General features: G+C 34.9%; 1 protein-coding gene across 2 annotated transcripts in view; it reads left to right on the forward strand.

Annotated features, from left to right (window-relative positions):
- Positions 1–17,275, forward strand: part of PLSCR4 (phospholipid scramblase 4) — a 32,104-nt gene that overhangs the window by 2,185 nt on the left and 12,644 nt on the right. For both annotated transcript variants that reach the window (XM_011966110.1, XM_011966111.1), the window contains exons 3-4: positions 680–790; positions 14,780–15,015. In XM_011966110.1, coding sequence (XP_011821500.1) covers positions 680–790; positions 14,780–15,015 — 347 coding nt within the window. The remainder of the gene's footprint in view (positions 1–679; positions 791–14,779; positions 15,016–17,275) is intronic.

The following is a 17,275-nucleotide window of genomic DNA, read 5'->3' on the forward strand; positions in this document are numbered from 1 at the left end:
TTAGGAAACTCAGCTTTTTTTTGTAGTAAGCTCAGAGAGAAATTAGTCTCTAATCTCAATAAGAAGACAAGGTGCAACATCATGAAACTGACTTCAGTACTTCCCTTGCAGCAATTACTGTGACCTAGATTGCTTTCAGAAAGAATACAGTGAAAATGTGAGTCACTGGAGATCTAGACTAAACTATTGCTAATTCAGTTATGTGTAACACCACTGTTTATTAAACCATTATGTGTTTATGGTGTTACGTTGTGAATCTTTTTAGACAGCACTTTCCAAAAAGAATTAGGAAAAAAATCAGCTTCACTCTCTAAATGCCTGTGTTCTCCATATTATGTAATGGGAAAAATAATTTTTGCTCTTATGCCAGGAATTTACTTTGTAGGTAAGAGTTAGCATCAGGGCATTTGAACAACTGGTATAAAAGCTCATTGCTTTGATCACAAGCATAATATAATTGTTTAGTTCTATTTTTAAATATGTGTTCAGTTTGAAAATTCATGAAATTTATTAATAGGTAGTGTCTCATATATGATGAATTCTTTTTATAGGAAATATAGGAGTGTATTTCCAGTTGATTATATTTTTTGATGCATACCAATAAGAAAAAAAAAAGAATACATTTTGTCATCATATTATTGTTTCCTGTATAAGTCATGTTCCCTCTCTTCTCCTGAAGGTGTAGTGCCCACAGCCCCTGAACAGCCTGCAGGTGAAATGGAAAATCAAACAAAACCACCAGATCCAAGGCCTGATGCTCCTCCTGAATACAATTCTCATTTTGTACCAGGTGGGTTAAATATTCATAAAGAATATTCTCCTTTCCTAAAAACCATACTAATGATTAAAATTGCTTTTTAAGTTAACACATTAATTGACTGATTTAATAAGTAAATAAATATTGGATGCCGATAGGGTGCCACATAGTTTACTATCTGTCAGTTAGAATATATTCCTATAGCCATAGGATTTACAGACTTTTAGAAGGAAGTTGTGCAAATATTGATGACATTCTCTCCATTCTATATGGAGATATGAAGAGAGTGTTGTAAGGACACAGAAGACAGTGTCTGACATTGCCAGGGATTTGAGGAAAGCCCTGACTAAGGAGGTCAAGTTTTGCTGTCATGATAAAAATTTCACAAGCAAAGAAAAGGGGGAAAGGACTATCCCTAGCAGAAAGAATCATATGTCCAAAAGTACAGGGTCATGAAAGTCTGGTATGAGGCATGCATGGGACACATGGCAGATGTGCAGAGAAATGGAAGTGAATGGCCATGGGTGCTGATTAAGGAGCTTATCTTTCTGGCAAATATTTTTATAAGTCTGCATGCACTACTGGTGATGTCTTGGGAGAATGAATACTTATATAGTGCTAGTGTAAACGTGAGATATTTCAATCGTTAGAAAACAATTTGGCCAAGTTTAAAATTCTAAAAATTAAAAATGCCCTTACTTTTGGCCAAGGAAATAGTTTCAGTTAGTATTGTCTTTAAATACATTTTAATGACTTACATAATGATGTAGATACTGCAGTAATATTTTTTTAAAATATATATTTAAGTGTATATTTAGAAGTAGAAACCATTGCGTTATGCCCTGAAGGGGGAAAAGAAACCCTGATATGTACAATATAATGGCAAAAGGTTTTTTTTTTTTTTTTTTTTTTTTGAGACAGAGTTTTGCTCTTGTTGCCCAGGCTGGAGTGCAATGATGCGATCTTGGCTCACCACAACCTCCGCCTTCCAGGTTCAAGCGATTCTCCTGCATCAGCCTTCGGAGTAGCTGGGATTATAGTCATGCGCCACCACACCCAGCTAATTATTTTTTTCAGTAGAGACAAGGTTTCTCCATGTTGGTCAGGCTGGTCTCGAACTCCTGACCTCAAGTGATCCTCCCACCTTGGCCTCCCAAAGTGCTGAGATTACAGGTGTGAGCCACCGCGCCCGGCCAAAGGTTTTTTTTTTTTTTTTTTTTGGCTCTAGGCATATGATTCATGCAGCTTAGGTGGCTTCTGCACCTACAGTGTTTTCTGAAAGCATCAGGATTTCCTTTTTTCTCTTTTCCTAATGTGTATGTGTGTTATGAGGATAAAATGCATTATAACATACTACATTAATAGCTCAACCTCTCCTAAATCAAGCTATTAACAATTAAATTATTAAATTATAATCATGCTTTATCTGATAGTTTCTCTATATATCACTTCAGTGACTTCCAACATGATATAGAAGATCTATCTTGTATTTACCAATTACTCTATATCCAAAAACCTGGACTCTACTAGAACAGAAACTTCACCATTTCTGAGAAAAACCTTGGTTATACATCATGTTCTCATCTGATAAAGTATATGTCTATTCTTCTCTATATCAATAATTCAACAAGAGAGTAGGCAACATCCTTCAAATTAAATGACAAGATAAGTTGTAAAAATATTATAGTTCAGACCACACAACTAGTGAATTTTCAGTTATAAAATATAGCAAAATTTCGCTCTGATCGCCACCTAGTGGCTAGACTGTAAACTTACAAAGACTGACAAAAATTGTCACTGTGAGTCAAATTAAGAATCTTGAAATCTGTACTTGAATTATGTAGTGTTAATGAATTTATCCAAATTTCTTTACATAATTTCAATTTGCATTATGGTGTTGGATATGTGTTCCCACCAAAAATAATTTTATCCACCATTCTTGTTTAAAAGAATAGTTAAAGAAACCTTTGTTATATTTAGTATTAAAGAGAAAATGGCATGATTTCCTGATGTTCAAAATAACTAGGAAAACTCAAATCCTATCAGGCAATGTTTCTTACACCAGTATTCATACGACAACACTCCATAACAGAGGTCTTTATTTACATAAGTCTGTGATGCTATAATTACACAAAGTAAAACATATTTTGTTTTGCTTTTCTTTGTTTTCCTGCAGAAGCAACCAGAACTCTTATGAAAACTTCAAAGCTTAGAAGAAAGTATAATGTACCAGTTTCCCACATATAACTTTATCATATTTTTTCCTTCTTTTATCTCTGGATAATACATACTTATAACAAAAATCGTTCAATTACATAAACGTGTATTTAATTTTAAAATAAATATAAATTTAATTTTAGAAAATATAATCTCCATATGAATAGCCTCAAAATCTAAATAGTGATTTTTTTCTGATTTATTGATCTTCAAGTTTTATAACATGAGGTGGTTTTATATTGAAAGTACATGGTAAATTAATCATTAATTGAAGTGATATAATAATTAATATTCCTGATAATTCATATGATTTTTAGTTGCATTGTTATTTTTAATAATGGTTAAAAAAAGAAGGTATGGATATCTGATTTCTAGTCCAACTTAGATACTCATAAATACAATTCTTAAAGGAATTAAAGTATATTCTTCATGACAAACTTAAATACATACTTTCCTTCACTTTTTTCCAAATACATTATACTTTTTTCTCACTTAACTCTAATTTGACATTGCTTCCTGTTACCATTATTTTTCCTTTAGTCTGCTTACTCTCAGTTTCTGTCAAAAACTGTGTCCCTACTCTTAAAAGCTGTTGTTCCTAGAATTATTTAGTCTACTCCCCTGGTCTTCCCTGCTCTTCCCTGTCTCCTTCTCTCCCCTCTCCCAGTCACCCTTCCTTTTACACACTCTTCTAAGTGATCTTGTTAATACTGAAGGTTTCCTTTTCCTTCATCAATTATGAGCTGCATACCCACAGATCATGTCAGTCTGCTAGTCTCTAAATTTGCACTTCCAACCACCTATAGACTGCTTCTCATGAAAAACCATTGAATCTCAAACTCAATGACAACCAGCCCAACTTTGTTATCTTGCTTCTAAACTCTATTTTTTTCCTCCATTCTTCCCACACACTAGAGGCCTGTAGGATCCCAAGCCAGAAACGAGAATCTTTTCTCATATCCAGTCCACTTCAAAGTCAATGTTGTATCTTAAATGTCAATTACCATTTCTCCACTCTATGTTCCTTTCACCAAAATCAGCCTTCCTTGCCTTCTAGCCAGACCTTTGCAAGTACTTCCTACCTAATCTGACCTCCTTTATAAATAATTCTAAATATAAAACTAATCACTTTACTTTGCATTTGATTGGCATAAAGTTCAAAGTCTTTCATAATCTTCACTCCATCCTATCTTTCTAGCTTTGTCTACTAAATCTCCACACACAGCGGTTTGTCTTGCAATAGTGAGCCTCCTCTATGCACCTGCTTGTTCTTGTCTGTTTGCCTGTGAAACCTTTCCCCATCGTGGAGATGCTGGCTAGGTCTAGTGGGTTAGCACCTATATCGTAGTATACCTTCTCTGCATAGGTTAGGTACCCCTCCTGTCTAATCCCTTAACACACTATGCATCTACCTGTGATTATGCCAATTACTTGCTTTGTGACCATTCACCTTTTTTTATACATCTTTGTAGCCTCCACAGAACTTGCTGCCCTTGGAGATAGGCATGCATTTGTGTGTCTTTCTGTCTTGTATTTCTAGCAGCAAGCACAGAAGCTGGTCCTTGAAATGGGCTTGAGGAATATTTCATAGATAAAAGAATCTTTGATTTATCTCATGACCTTGTTTTTTAGTGTTAGTAGAATTTCACGATTCCTGACTATTATGAGTGGCATTTTTATGAGTAACCAAAATGTCTTAGACTTCACCTTCAAAGACGACTGGCTTTCACAGTCTTGGTTGTCCCCAGACTACTGCATAGTCCCATGATGTCCCATGGAGGTGAAAGGGTAGAACTTAAGGACTTAAAAATAGCTGCTAGCTAGAGATGCCAATCCAGTGCATAGGCCCAAAGCCCTTCATAGAATCACGCCTGGCGTGCTCTTCTTCCTTGCCTCTGATCTAGGGGGAGTATTAACATGATGTATTTAAGGACATTTCTGCAGTCAGAATGCTGGAATTCTAATTCTCCTCCTTATACATCAGCTAGTGACATTCACCAAGTTATTTAACCTCCCTATGCCTCAGTTTTCTTCTCTATAAATTAAGGATAATAATAGTATCTACTATATAGGGTTGATGTAAAGATGACAAGATTTAGTACTTGTAAAATTGTTAGAATAAGGGCTGGAATATGATGAGAGCTCAATGAGTGTTAGTTATTATCTTTCTTTTTCTTTTCTTTTTTTAATAAACATAGCTTTCTCTAATAGGACTTTCTTCCAGATCTGGGTGGTATCCAGGACCCAGTTCTTTAGGGGCTCTGAGAGAGACCATAATCTCCACCTTATCCCATTTAAGTGAATTTTTAATTCTGCAAGAGTGACCTTTTCAAAAACGAGCTGCCTATGGGACTGTCTACATTTGTTTGTTTGTTTGTTTGTTTTTGAGACAGAGTGTTGCTCTGTTGCCCAGGCTGGAGTGCAATGGCGCAATCTCGACTCACTGTAATCTCCGCCTCCCGGATTCTAAAAGATTCTCCTGCCTCAGCCTTCAGAGTAGCTGGGATTACAGGCACGGACCACCATGCCCGGATAATTTTGTGTTTTCAGTAGAGACAGGGTTTCACCATGTTGGCCAGGCTGGTCTCAGACTCCTGACCTCAGGTGATCCACCCGCCTCGGCCTCCTTAAATGCTGGGATTACAGGTGTGAGCCATGGCGCCCAGCCGGGACTGTGTCTGCGTTTTTCAGGAAATGTCAATCCCTTCCCTACAAAGCTGTGTGGCGTTGCTGTTTGATTACAGAAGACAGAAGATTCGCTAGTCCTATAGACCTGCAGTTCCCAAAACCGAGTTTACTTAGGGAAATGTAATACCATTTGTGGAGCTGTAAAAATACAGCCCAAATTGGGCTTCTACTGTTGTAGCCTTGTTCATTTTTGCACACTTATCTGGACACGAGGTGAATCTCAGCTTCCAACATCTTTCAGCTGTCATCTGGACTGAAAATCCCATAATTTTTAGGCAGATACACAAAAAAACACATATACATACATATACACATATTACAAGGAAAAGCGGTAATTTTCAGAAGGAAACTATAGTTTAACCTATATTTAGGTAAGATTTATTTTTTTCTTCAAGGTGGAAATCTACAGAGAAAAATCTCCAACTATAGTAAAAACAAGCACTTACATGATTATACATTGCAGTGTTGCAACATTGTTTCCATCTTTTTCATTTCAAAATAGAATCTTTGCTTTCATTTTATTAGTTAAATAAAAGGATCTTTAAATCATTGGCTTTCAAATATTCTTGATGATAATCTAATATAACACATAGTGAACAATACATATATATATATATATTCAATATATTTATATATAAGTAACACAAGTTTTACCAGACAATACTGAATATAAAGTGAATATATAGCATACTAATCATACAGTTTCATATTTTCTATTTTATTCTTCTCTAGTTGACTATATTTGCAAAATTAATATTTGAATTATTAAATTGATTTTAATGATCTATGAATATTTCTTCAGTTTGCAAAATGCTGTATCAAAACAGTGTTTCTCAAACTTAGTAGTTGATAAGAATTGGTGAAATATCAGACAAAATATACTTGGAGAAAAAAATTATTACTAGAGCTGATGGTCATTTTATAATAATGAAAATGTCAATCATCACAAAGACAGAATGAGTATAAACATATATATACATAAAAACAGTGCTCCAAAATATATGAAGTAAAACTGGTAGAATTGAAGGGTGAAATAGATAATACAATAAATAATAGTTGGAGACTGTAATACCCCACTTACAATAATAGATAGAACAACTAAGCAGAAGATCAAAAAGGAAACAGAAGATCTGAACAACACTATAAACGAAAATGGGCACAACAGACAGTCTACGACAGACATTCTAGACATAATAGCATAATAGAACACTCTGCCGAACAACAGCATAATACACATTCTTCTTGAAACATACGGCATTCTACAGTGTTGTGGTTAGGTCATGAAACAAGTCTCAACAAATTTAAAACAATTAAAATCCTGTAGAGTATATTCTTCTACCACAGTGGTAGAAGAATACTTTTAAATGACAATAGGGGCAAAAAAAAAAAATCACACACAGGGAAATTAGAACATACTTTGAGATGAATGAAGACAAAACACAGTATACCAAAACATATGAGATACAGCTGAAGAAGTGCTTAGAGGAAAATTTATAGCTATAAACACCTGCATTAAAAAAAAGGAAGATATCAAATCAGTAATCAAACTTTCCACCTTAAAGAAAAACCAAGCCAAGCAGTAGGAAATAATAAAGATTAGAGCAGAAATAAATAGAAAAAAGAAAAATAAACAAAATCAGCAAAACCAAAAAATTGTTCTTTGAGAGGATCAACAAAATTAAGGAACCTTAAGTCAAACTGACCAAAAATAAAAATGAAAAAAAGCACCTCAAATTACTAAAATCAGGAATGAAAGTGAGGCTCTTACCACAGAGAAATTGAAAGTATCTTAAGGGAATAATATGAACAATTTCTTGTATGCCAATAAATTAGGAAACCTAAACGAATGGACAAGTTCCTAGAAAGATACAATTGAAATTGACTCAAGAAGAAACAGAAACCCTTAACAGACTTATACAACAAGTAAAGAGATTGAATTTGTGATGTAAAACTTTTCCACAAAATATAGCTAAGGCCTAGATGGCTTCAATAGTGAATTTTGACCGGGCACGGTGGCTCATGCCTGTAATCCCAGTACTTTGGAAATCCGAAGCAGGTGGATCACTTGAGGTCAGGAGTTTGAGACCAGCCTGACCAACATGGCGAAACCCCATCTCTACTAAAAATACAAAAATTACCTCGCACGCACCTGTAATCCCAGCTACTTGGGTGGCTGAGACAGGAGAATGGCTTGATCCCGGGATGCAGAAGTTGCAGTGAGCAAAGATTGTGCCACTGTACTCTAGCCTGGGCGACAGTGTGAGAAAAAAAAAAAAAAAAGAAAATTTTGCTAAATGCTGCATGAAGGTTTTAATACCAGTCATTTACAATGTCTTCCATAAAAATGAAAGAATAGTGAATTCTTCCTAGCTAATTCTACGAGGCCAGTATTACCCAATTGGCAAAATGTGACAGATATCACAAGCAAAGAAAACTAAAGATCATATCCCTAATAAATATAGGATCAGACTTGCGCAACAGATTACTAGCAAACCAGATTTAGGAACATAAAAAAGGATTAAATGCCATCATCAAGTGGGATTTATCCCAAGGTAAGATTGGTTTATCATATTAAATATCATATTAAAACCCATCAATGTATGTGCTATTTTAATAGAATATAGTACAAAAACCACATGACCACATCAGTAAGCACAGAAGTCACACTTGACAAAATACAACATCCTCCATGATAAAAACACTTAAGAAACTAGAAATAGGAGGAAGTCCCTCAATCTGATAAAGACTACCTGTGAAAACTCACACCAAACATTATATTTAGGAGTAAAGACTGAAAACGTTCATTTCATCTAAGCTCAAGAATGAGACAGGGTATCTTTCTTGCCACTTCTATTTAGCATTGTACTGGAAGTTCTGGCCAGAGCAATTAGGCAAGAAAAAGAAAGAAACAAAACTATCTTCATTCGCAGAAGACATGATCCTATATATGTAAAAAGTCTAAGTTGGGTGCAGTGGTACACTCCTGTACCCCTGTAGTCCCAGCTACTTGGAGGTTAGGGTAGAAAGATTGATTGAATTCAGGGATTTGACACTGCAGTGAGCTATGATCATACTACTGCGCTTCAGCCTGGGTGACAGAGTGAGACTGTGTCAAAAAAAAAAAAAAAAAAAGCAAAACAAAAAAAACCATATATACACACAAACAGCACAAACAGCAGTGTGTTAGGATATAAGATCATTATACAGAAATCCAAATGTATTTCTATATATTAACAATGAACAATGTAAAAAAGAAATTGAAATTATAATTCCACATACAATAACATTAAAAATAACATACCCAGAAATAACTTTAATAAAAAGAGTAAAATATCTTTCATATTGAAAACTATGAAACATTATTGAAAGAAACTAACGAAGACTACGTAAGTGGAAAGGCATTTTACAGATTTGAAAAGTAAATATTGTTAAATGGAAATGCTCCTTAAATTGATCTACAGATTAAGCACAATTCTTATCACAGTGGAATTTTTTAAATTGACAAGCTATTCCTCAAATAATATAGAAATGTAAGGGATTCAGAATAGCCTAAACAATCTTGAAAAAAGAATGAGAGGACTCACAATTCCCAATTTCCAATTTACTATAAAGCTGCAGAAGTCAATACCACAGTACTGGCATAAAGATAGACATACAGACCAATGAGATAGAACTGAGAGTCTAAGAAGTAAACCCAAACATCTGTGGCTAACATTTTTGACAAGCATGTTAAAATAATTCAGTGGGGAAAGAATACTCTTTTCAGCAAAGGATCTGAGACAAATGAGTATCAACAGACAAAAGAATGATGTGAAACTGTGTCTCGCCCTATACACAAAAACTCTAAATGAATCAAAGATCTATGTGTTTGACAGACCTATGTCTAAGAGTGAAAACTATAAAACTTTTATAAGATACAGATGTAAGTATTTATGTCTTTGGATTAGGCAATAGTTTCTTAGATATGATATGACACTCTAAAGCACAACCAACCAACAAAAAATAAATTGGACTTCATAACAATTAAAGAGTTCTGCATACCTAAGGACACTATAAAAGAGAAAGGACAACCTACAAAATGAGAGAAAACACTTGCAAACTATCTGGCAAAAGACTTTTTATCTTGACTATATAAAGAACATTTATAACGCAACAATACAAAGACAAATGATTCAGTTTTTTTGTTTGTTTGTTTGTTTGTTTTTGAGACGGAGTCTCGCTCTGTCACCCAGGCTGAAGTGCAGTGGCCAGATCTCAGCTCACTGCAAGCTCCACCTCCCAAGTTTAGGCCATTCTCCTGCCTCAGCCTCCCGAGTAGCTGGGACTACAGGGGCCCGCCAGCTCGCCCGGCTAGTTTTTTTGTATTTTTTAGTAGAGACGGGGTTTCACCGTGTTAGCCAGGATGGTCTCGATCTCCTGACCTCGTGATCCGCCCGTCTCGGCCTCCCAAAGTGCTGGGGTTACAGGCTTGAGCCACCGCACCCGGCCATGATTCAGTTTTAAAGTAGGCAAAAATATTTGAATAGATAGTTCTCCAGAGAAGATATACAAATGGCCGCTAAGCACATGAAAAGATGCTGAACATCATTAGTAATCAGAAAAATGCAAATAAAAATCACAATAAGATACAACTTCATACCCACTAAGATGACTAAAATAAAAACAGACAATAACAAGTATTGGTGGAGAATATGGAGAAAGTAGAACTCTCATATTTGCAAGTGGACATGTGAAATTGTAAAGCCACTTTGGAAAACAGTTTGGCAGTTAATAATGGAGTTACCAAATATTTCAGCTCATTTCACTCTTAGCTAGAGAACTGAAAACATACGTCCACACTAAAACTTGTACATGGAGGATCACAGCGTTATTTATAATAGCCCAGAGTGAAAACAACCTAAATGTCCATTGACTGATTAAAGGATACCTAAAATGTGATGTATCCATACAACAGAATACTACTCAGCCATAAAATGGAATTAAGTTCTTATATGTGCTATAACATGGATGAACCTTGAAAACATGTTGAGTGTAAAAAAAAAGACATAGAGGCCTATTGTATGTTTTCATTTATACGAAATGTGTAGATTAGGCAAATCCACAGAGGTAGTAGTGGTTTTCAGGGACTGTGGGGAAGAGGAAATGGAAATTGCTGTTAATGGGTATGGGTGTTCTTTCTGGTATGATGAAAATTCTGGGTTTAGGTAGCAGTGACGGTTGCACAACTTTGAGAATATACTTAAAACCACTGAATTTTGCATTTAAAAAAAGAATTGATGAAACAAAATGTTTTGTTAATCTTAAGTTTTGCTGTAGAGATCCTGATGCAATAGATTGGAATGAGGCCCAGAATCTGGAATTTTACTAAGAACTCCAGATTATTTTGAAGGACTTGGTATATTGAGCCACAATTTAAGAAACAATATGTTGAGGTGATTTTTTTTTTCTAAATTTAAACATCTATCTTTGAAAATCTGAAAAATCTAGTTCCATTTTTAAAAATTGCCTTCATGTCTTGTCACCAAGGCTTCAGATTTTACAGTTCAAGTCTTAGGTAGCATTCCCTGCTAATAAAAAGTTGTTTTATTTAATTTAAACTAAAATAGATCCACAGTTGGACCCCTATATTTGTGAATTCTTCATCCATGGATTTACAAAAGTTTGGATTAAAAATATTTTAAAATCACAATTTAAAATGACAATAAAAATTATACAATAAAAACACGAAAACAATTTATATTAGCATTCACATTGTATTAGCTATTATAAGTAATCTAAACATCATTAAAGTATATGGGAGGCTGTGAGGAGGTTACATGCAAGTACCACACCATTTTATATAAGGGACTTAAGCTTTTTTAGGTTTTGGTATTTGAAGGAGTCCTGGAACCAATCCTCCATGAATATCAAGGGACGACTATACTGAAATCTTAACATAAAATATCTTGACTTACACAATTTATTTTGTTTTCAACCACAAGACATTATTCCTTAAATTCTCTATGACAGGAGAAAAACCTTTCTTTATCTGAGCCTGGCCTTCCTAACATTTCAGAGAACGTCACTTGTGGGCTGCTGTGACTCTACTACTCACAGGATTTCAGTTAGGGCTACAACACCTTCGCGATAAGTTAGGGTCTGTTGCATATTTCTGGGTAGACAACCAGGACCCAGTTATTTATAAATTTTAATTAATTAATCTTAAAAACTTGGAAAGTGAAACAAAAATAAATTAACAATGATCAAAGTTATTCAAAAAATTCCTGGTAACCAGAGCTAGATAGATATACAGTAATGGCATTGTCATACTTATTGTTGGCAATTCTTTGAATTTAAAATAGTGAAATGCAAAGTTACCACTGCCTGTCTTAAGAGACCTTGATAAAAAAATTCCTAAAGTCAAACATTAGCTGTTGTGTACTAATTCATTTTTATGAGTACTCTTTTTTAAAAAATATTTTATTTCCATAGGTTTTTGAGGAACAGGTGGTATTTGGTTACATATGTAAGTTCTTTAGTGGTAAGTTGTGAGATTCTGGTGCACCCATCACCCAATCAGTATACACTGAATCCAATTTGTAGCCTTTTATCCCTCACCCCCTTCCCATCATTCCCTCTGAGCCCCCAAAGTCCACTGTATCATTTCTATGCCTTTGCATCCTCATAGCTTAGCTCCCACTTACGAGTGAGAACATACGATGTTTGATTTTCCATTCCTGAATTACTTTCCTTAGAATAATAGTCTCCAATCACATCCAGGTTGCTGTGAATGCCATTAATTCATTCCTTTTTATACGTGTATGTATACGTGTGTACGTGTGTGTATGTGTGTATATATATATATTCTCACATTTTTCTTAATCACTCATTGATTGATGGGCATTTGGGCTAGTTCTGTATTATAGCAGTGGATTGTGCTGCTATAAACATGCATATGCAAGTATCTTTTTTGACTTCTTTTCCTCTGGATAGATACCCCAGTAGTGGGATTGTTGGATCAAATGGTAGTTCTATTTTTAGTTTTTTAAGGAATCTCCACACTGTTTTCCATAGTGGTTGTACTAGTTAACATTCCCACCAGCAGTGTAGTTCCCTGTTCACCGCATGCATGTCAACATCTGTTATTTTTTGATTTTTTGATTATGGACATTCTTGCAGGAATAAGATGTTATCACATTGTGGTTTTGATTTACATTTCCCTGATCATTAGTGATGCTGAGTATTTTTTCATACGTTTGTTGGCCATTTGTATATCTTCATTTGAGAATTATCTGTTCATGTCCTTAGCCCACTTTTTGATGGGATTGTTTGTATTTTCTTGCTAATTTGTTTGAGTTCCTTGTAGATTCTGGATATTAGTCCTTTATCAGATATATCAATTGTGAAGATTTTCTCCCACTCTGGATTATCCGTTTACTCTGCTGACTGTTCTTTTTGCTGTGCAAAAGCTCTTTAGTTTAATTAAGTCCCACCTATTTATCATTGTTTTCGTTGCATTTGCTTTTAGGTTCTTGGTCATGAAGTCTTTGCCTAAACCAATATCTAGAAAGGTTTTTCTTATATTATCTTCTAGAATTTTTATAGTTTCAGGTCTTAGATTTAAGTCCTTGATCCATTTTGAGTTGATTTTTGTATAAGGTGAGAGATGAGGATCTAGTTTCATTCTCATACATGTGGCTTGCCAATTATCCCAGCACCATTTATTGAATAGGATGTCCTTTCCCTACTTTGTGTTTTGTTTGCTTTGTCAAAGATCAGTTGGCTGTATTTGGGTTTATTTTTGGGTTCCCTTTTCTGTTCCATTGGTCTATATGCCTATTTTTGTACCAGTACCATCTTGTTTTGGTGACTATGGCCTTATAATACCATTTGAAATGATATGTGATACCTCCAGATTTGTTCTTTTCACTTAGTTTTGCTTTGACTATGCAGGCTCTTTTTTAGTTGCATATGAATTTTAGGATTGTTTTTCTAGTTCTGTGAAGAATGGTGATAGTATTTTGATGGGAATTGCATTGAATATATAGACTGTGCTCTTAAAGCATGATAAAATGCTATATCCATTTAAGGAAATCTAGGTTCCTTGACAGACTTATAATGACAAAGATAATTCATCAGAACTCTGATTGAAGGTGGAATGAGGAGAAATGGTAGAGGGATAAGTGCTGTGGGCTGGATGTTTATATCCCCCCCAAATTCACATATTGAAGCCTCATTTCCCAATGTGATGTTACTTGGAAGTGGGGCCTTTCAGAGAAAATTAAATCAAAAGGGTGGAGCCCTCATAATGGCACTCATGCCCTGTAAGAGGAGATGTGAGAGGGATTCTCTCTTTCCCTCTCTCTCTCTCTCTTCCCCTTCACTCTGTGAGCATATAGCAAGAAGGTGAACATCTGCAAACCAGGAAAGGCTCTCACCAGGTTTGACCATGCTAACATTTGTCTTTGAACTTCTCAACCTCCTGAACTATAAGAAAGAAATGCTTGTTGTTTGAGCCACTCAGTTTTTGGTATTTTGTTATAGCAGCCCAACTGCTAAGAAAATAACCTTAAGAAATTGAATCTAAAAGAGGTCAGGATTGGGAACCAGTCTGAGAACTCGATGATGAAGATATGTACAAGTGATTGGATCAAGGCAGCCTAAAATATTCATTAAAAGCACCCCTTTGAAATAAAGTAGATATTATTTATGTAACCATAAACAATAACAATAGACATAATAATAAAAATTTGCAGGAGTAATTATATGTAGTAATTATACATTAGTAATTAATCCCAACCTCATTAGGTAAGTTTATTATCTCCAAGGAGGAACCTAATTTATTAAGAAGCTAACATGTTGGTCTTCTAATGTTTCAAAACTTATTTTTGTACCATTGAAATGGGAATAATTATCTTACAAGGTTTAAAAGGATTAAATGAATTAATATGTAAATAAGTCTCCCTAATACATTGTTGGGTCATATGCAACAATGATCTGCATAAAGTGCAAATCAAAAATGGAACAAGTTGTTATATATTTAAGTGGATGTCGTGTGATCTATTTCATCTCATGTAAAAAGTTATGTTAACTTATGGTGTTAATAATGTATAACACTTTGAATTCTTTTGAACACAGGACCCCCTGGAACAGCTGTCCCTCCACCTGCAGGCTACCCAGGAGGCTTGCCTATGGGATACTACAGTCCACAGCAACCCAGTACCTTCCCTTTGTACCAGCCAGTTGGTGGTACCCATCCTGTCCAGTATCAGCCTGGCAAATATCCTGTGCCAAATCAGCCTGTTCCAATAACATGGATGCCAGGGCCAACTCCTATGGCAAACTGTCCTCCTGGTCTGGAATACTTAGTTCAGGTACTCCATGAAAATACAAATTATTTTCTTATGAAATGTGACCATAGGGACCCAATACAAAGAGAAAAAAAGGAGAACAGAGTGAATAAAGGTAGTTGGGTCAGTGATGACAGATGCCATTTGTGAAACTATAAGAATAGTGATACCAGTTTCAGAAATGTGAAAGAGAAGTAGCAAGTACAAGGATGTTTATAGTGGGATGAGTATATTTTCATAAGGATTTATGTTGAGCTTCAAGGCATACAAGATGTTTTCTTGAAAGAAGTGTACAAGTAGGAATCGAAAAACTATCATAGAGGATAGTTGTGTTATTTGCTTAGAAGTAAAGAGTTAATATCAATAAAAGCAGCACAAAAGAGAACAAAACACAACACAGTGTGTCAATTACTGAGTGCCTTAGCCCATTGCTTTTTACTACCACCCATTATTTTCATTAGCTACTCTTGCCACCCCCAAAAACATACAATATAAATAAAAATAATGAACCCTACAAAGAATATTTCTTCAGGCCAAGTTCCAGAGACCCCCTTTGTACAACACAGTAACTCCCTAATTAACCTCTATATAGATATTCTGCTGCCACCAGGGCATCTAGATCAAAAACTGGGCAATATGCAAAGTTTGTGTACAATTAGTTTTGTTTAAGAACCCATGTCTGAAACTAAAAAACCTGCTTAATGAAAATAAGATAAAGCTGGCAGAGTAGTTGCCTTTTATTTGTGGTGTTGATTCCTATGGTTTCAGTTACCCATGGTCATCCAGGTTCCAAATATACTAAATGGGAAATTCCAGAAATTGACCATTCATAAATTTTAAATTTATTCTGAGTAGCATGATGAAATCTTGCATAGTCCCTCTCTGTTCTGACTGGCACATGTATCATTCCTTTCTCCTGTGTATCCACGCTGTACATGTTACCTGTAGTATACAGACCCAGAGTCACATAGTAGCCATCTTGGTTATCAGACTGACTGACAGTATCATGGTGCTTGCATTGAAGTAACTTATTTTACTTAATTATGTCTCCAAAACACAAGAGTAGGAATGCTGGGAATTTGGATATGCCAAGGAAAGACCAAAGAGAGGCCATAAGGTCTTCCTTTCCATGTAAAGGTGAAGGTTTTTGACTTAATAATAAAAAAATTCCTATGCTAAGGTTACTAAGATCTACAGTAAAATTAATATGTCCATGAAATTCTAAGGAAGAAAAGAAAAATTTGTGCATAGTATATGCAGGATTTGGTACAATCTGTGGTTTCAGGTATCCACTGGGGGCTTGGAAAGTATCCCCTGAGGATAAGAGGGAGACTACTTTATTGGAGATTCCATAGAACCTTCTGAATCTTTTTTGTTGTTGTTTTTAGAGAAAGGAGTACTGAAATACATTATAAAGAAGAAACTTCCCAATTCAATACTTACCTCCCCAGGTCGACAGCCAAGTATTTCCTGGAGATATGTCATTTCTCTTTTCAATTCTCTGTATATTGACAGGGACCCTGATAATCTTCTGTGCTGAAAACTATTTGTATAATATTATAGCATTGGTGTATAGAAGTCAATATAGTTGGATCAGCAAAATTTGGATTTTACAAAAGCCAAAATTTATCCTAAATTATTATTTGGACAAAATATTGACAAAATGTAAAGCCACTCATTCAGGAGAAGTGCTAAACATCTACATTATTTCAGAAGATAATAAAATGTTTGTAGCTTATCAAGTTTAGAAAGTCTCATTTCCATACTTTGTGATAAATACAGAAGTTGTTCTTGGGAAGTTAACATCTTCTACAGTCAATTCTCTTTTCAAATTGTATAGCTTTGTTTATTTAAATATTAAAAACCTGTTTCTTAATTTCTTTAATGATTCTTACAGAGGTTAATTTAACATATTTTATGAATTGTCCCTTTTAGGAATGTTTAGAGTTAAAGAAATAAGTGAAAAAATAAACAAAACACAGATTTGGACCCAGACAAACCAGGTTTTTAATTCTATCCTACTCTCTAGTAACGCTAAAACCTTGATAAACTTTTCTAACCTCTTGCTGCTTTAATTTTGTCGTCTATAAAATAGTATTATCAATACCTACCTTATCAGATTGTTAAGAGAATTTTTAATGAGATAAGGGTCACAATGTGCCTAATACTTTTTGAACATGTAGGGCTGTCCCAATGGATGAAAGCTGTGTGGCTGTTATTAGCTTAAATACCTTCTTATGGGTGAATGCAAGACATAGAGCCAATCTTTTTCTGCTATCTACCC

The sequence above is a fragment of the Mandrillus leucophaeus genome, unplaced genomic scaffold (assembly GCF_000951045.1).
Source record: "Mandrillus leucophaeus isolate KB7577 unplaced genomic scaffold, Mleu.le_1.0 Scaffold744, whole genome shotgun sequence".
NCBI lineage: Eukaryota > Metazoa > Chordata > Mammalia > Primates > Cercopithecidae > Mandrillus > Mandrillus leucophaeus.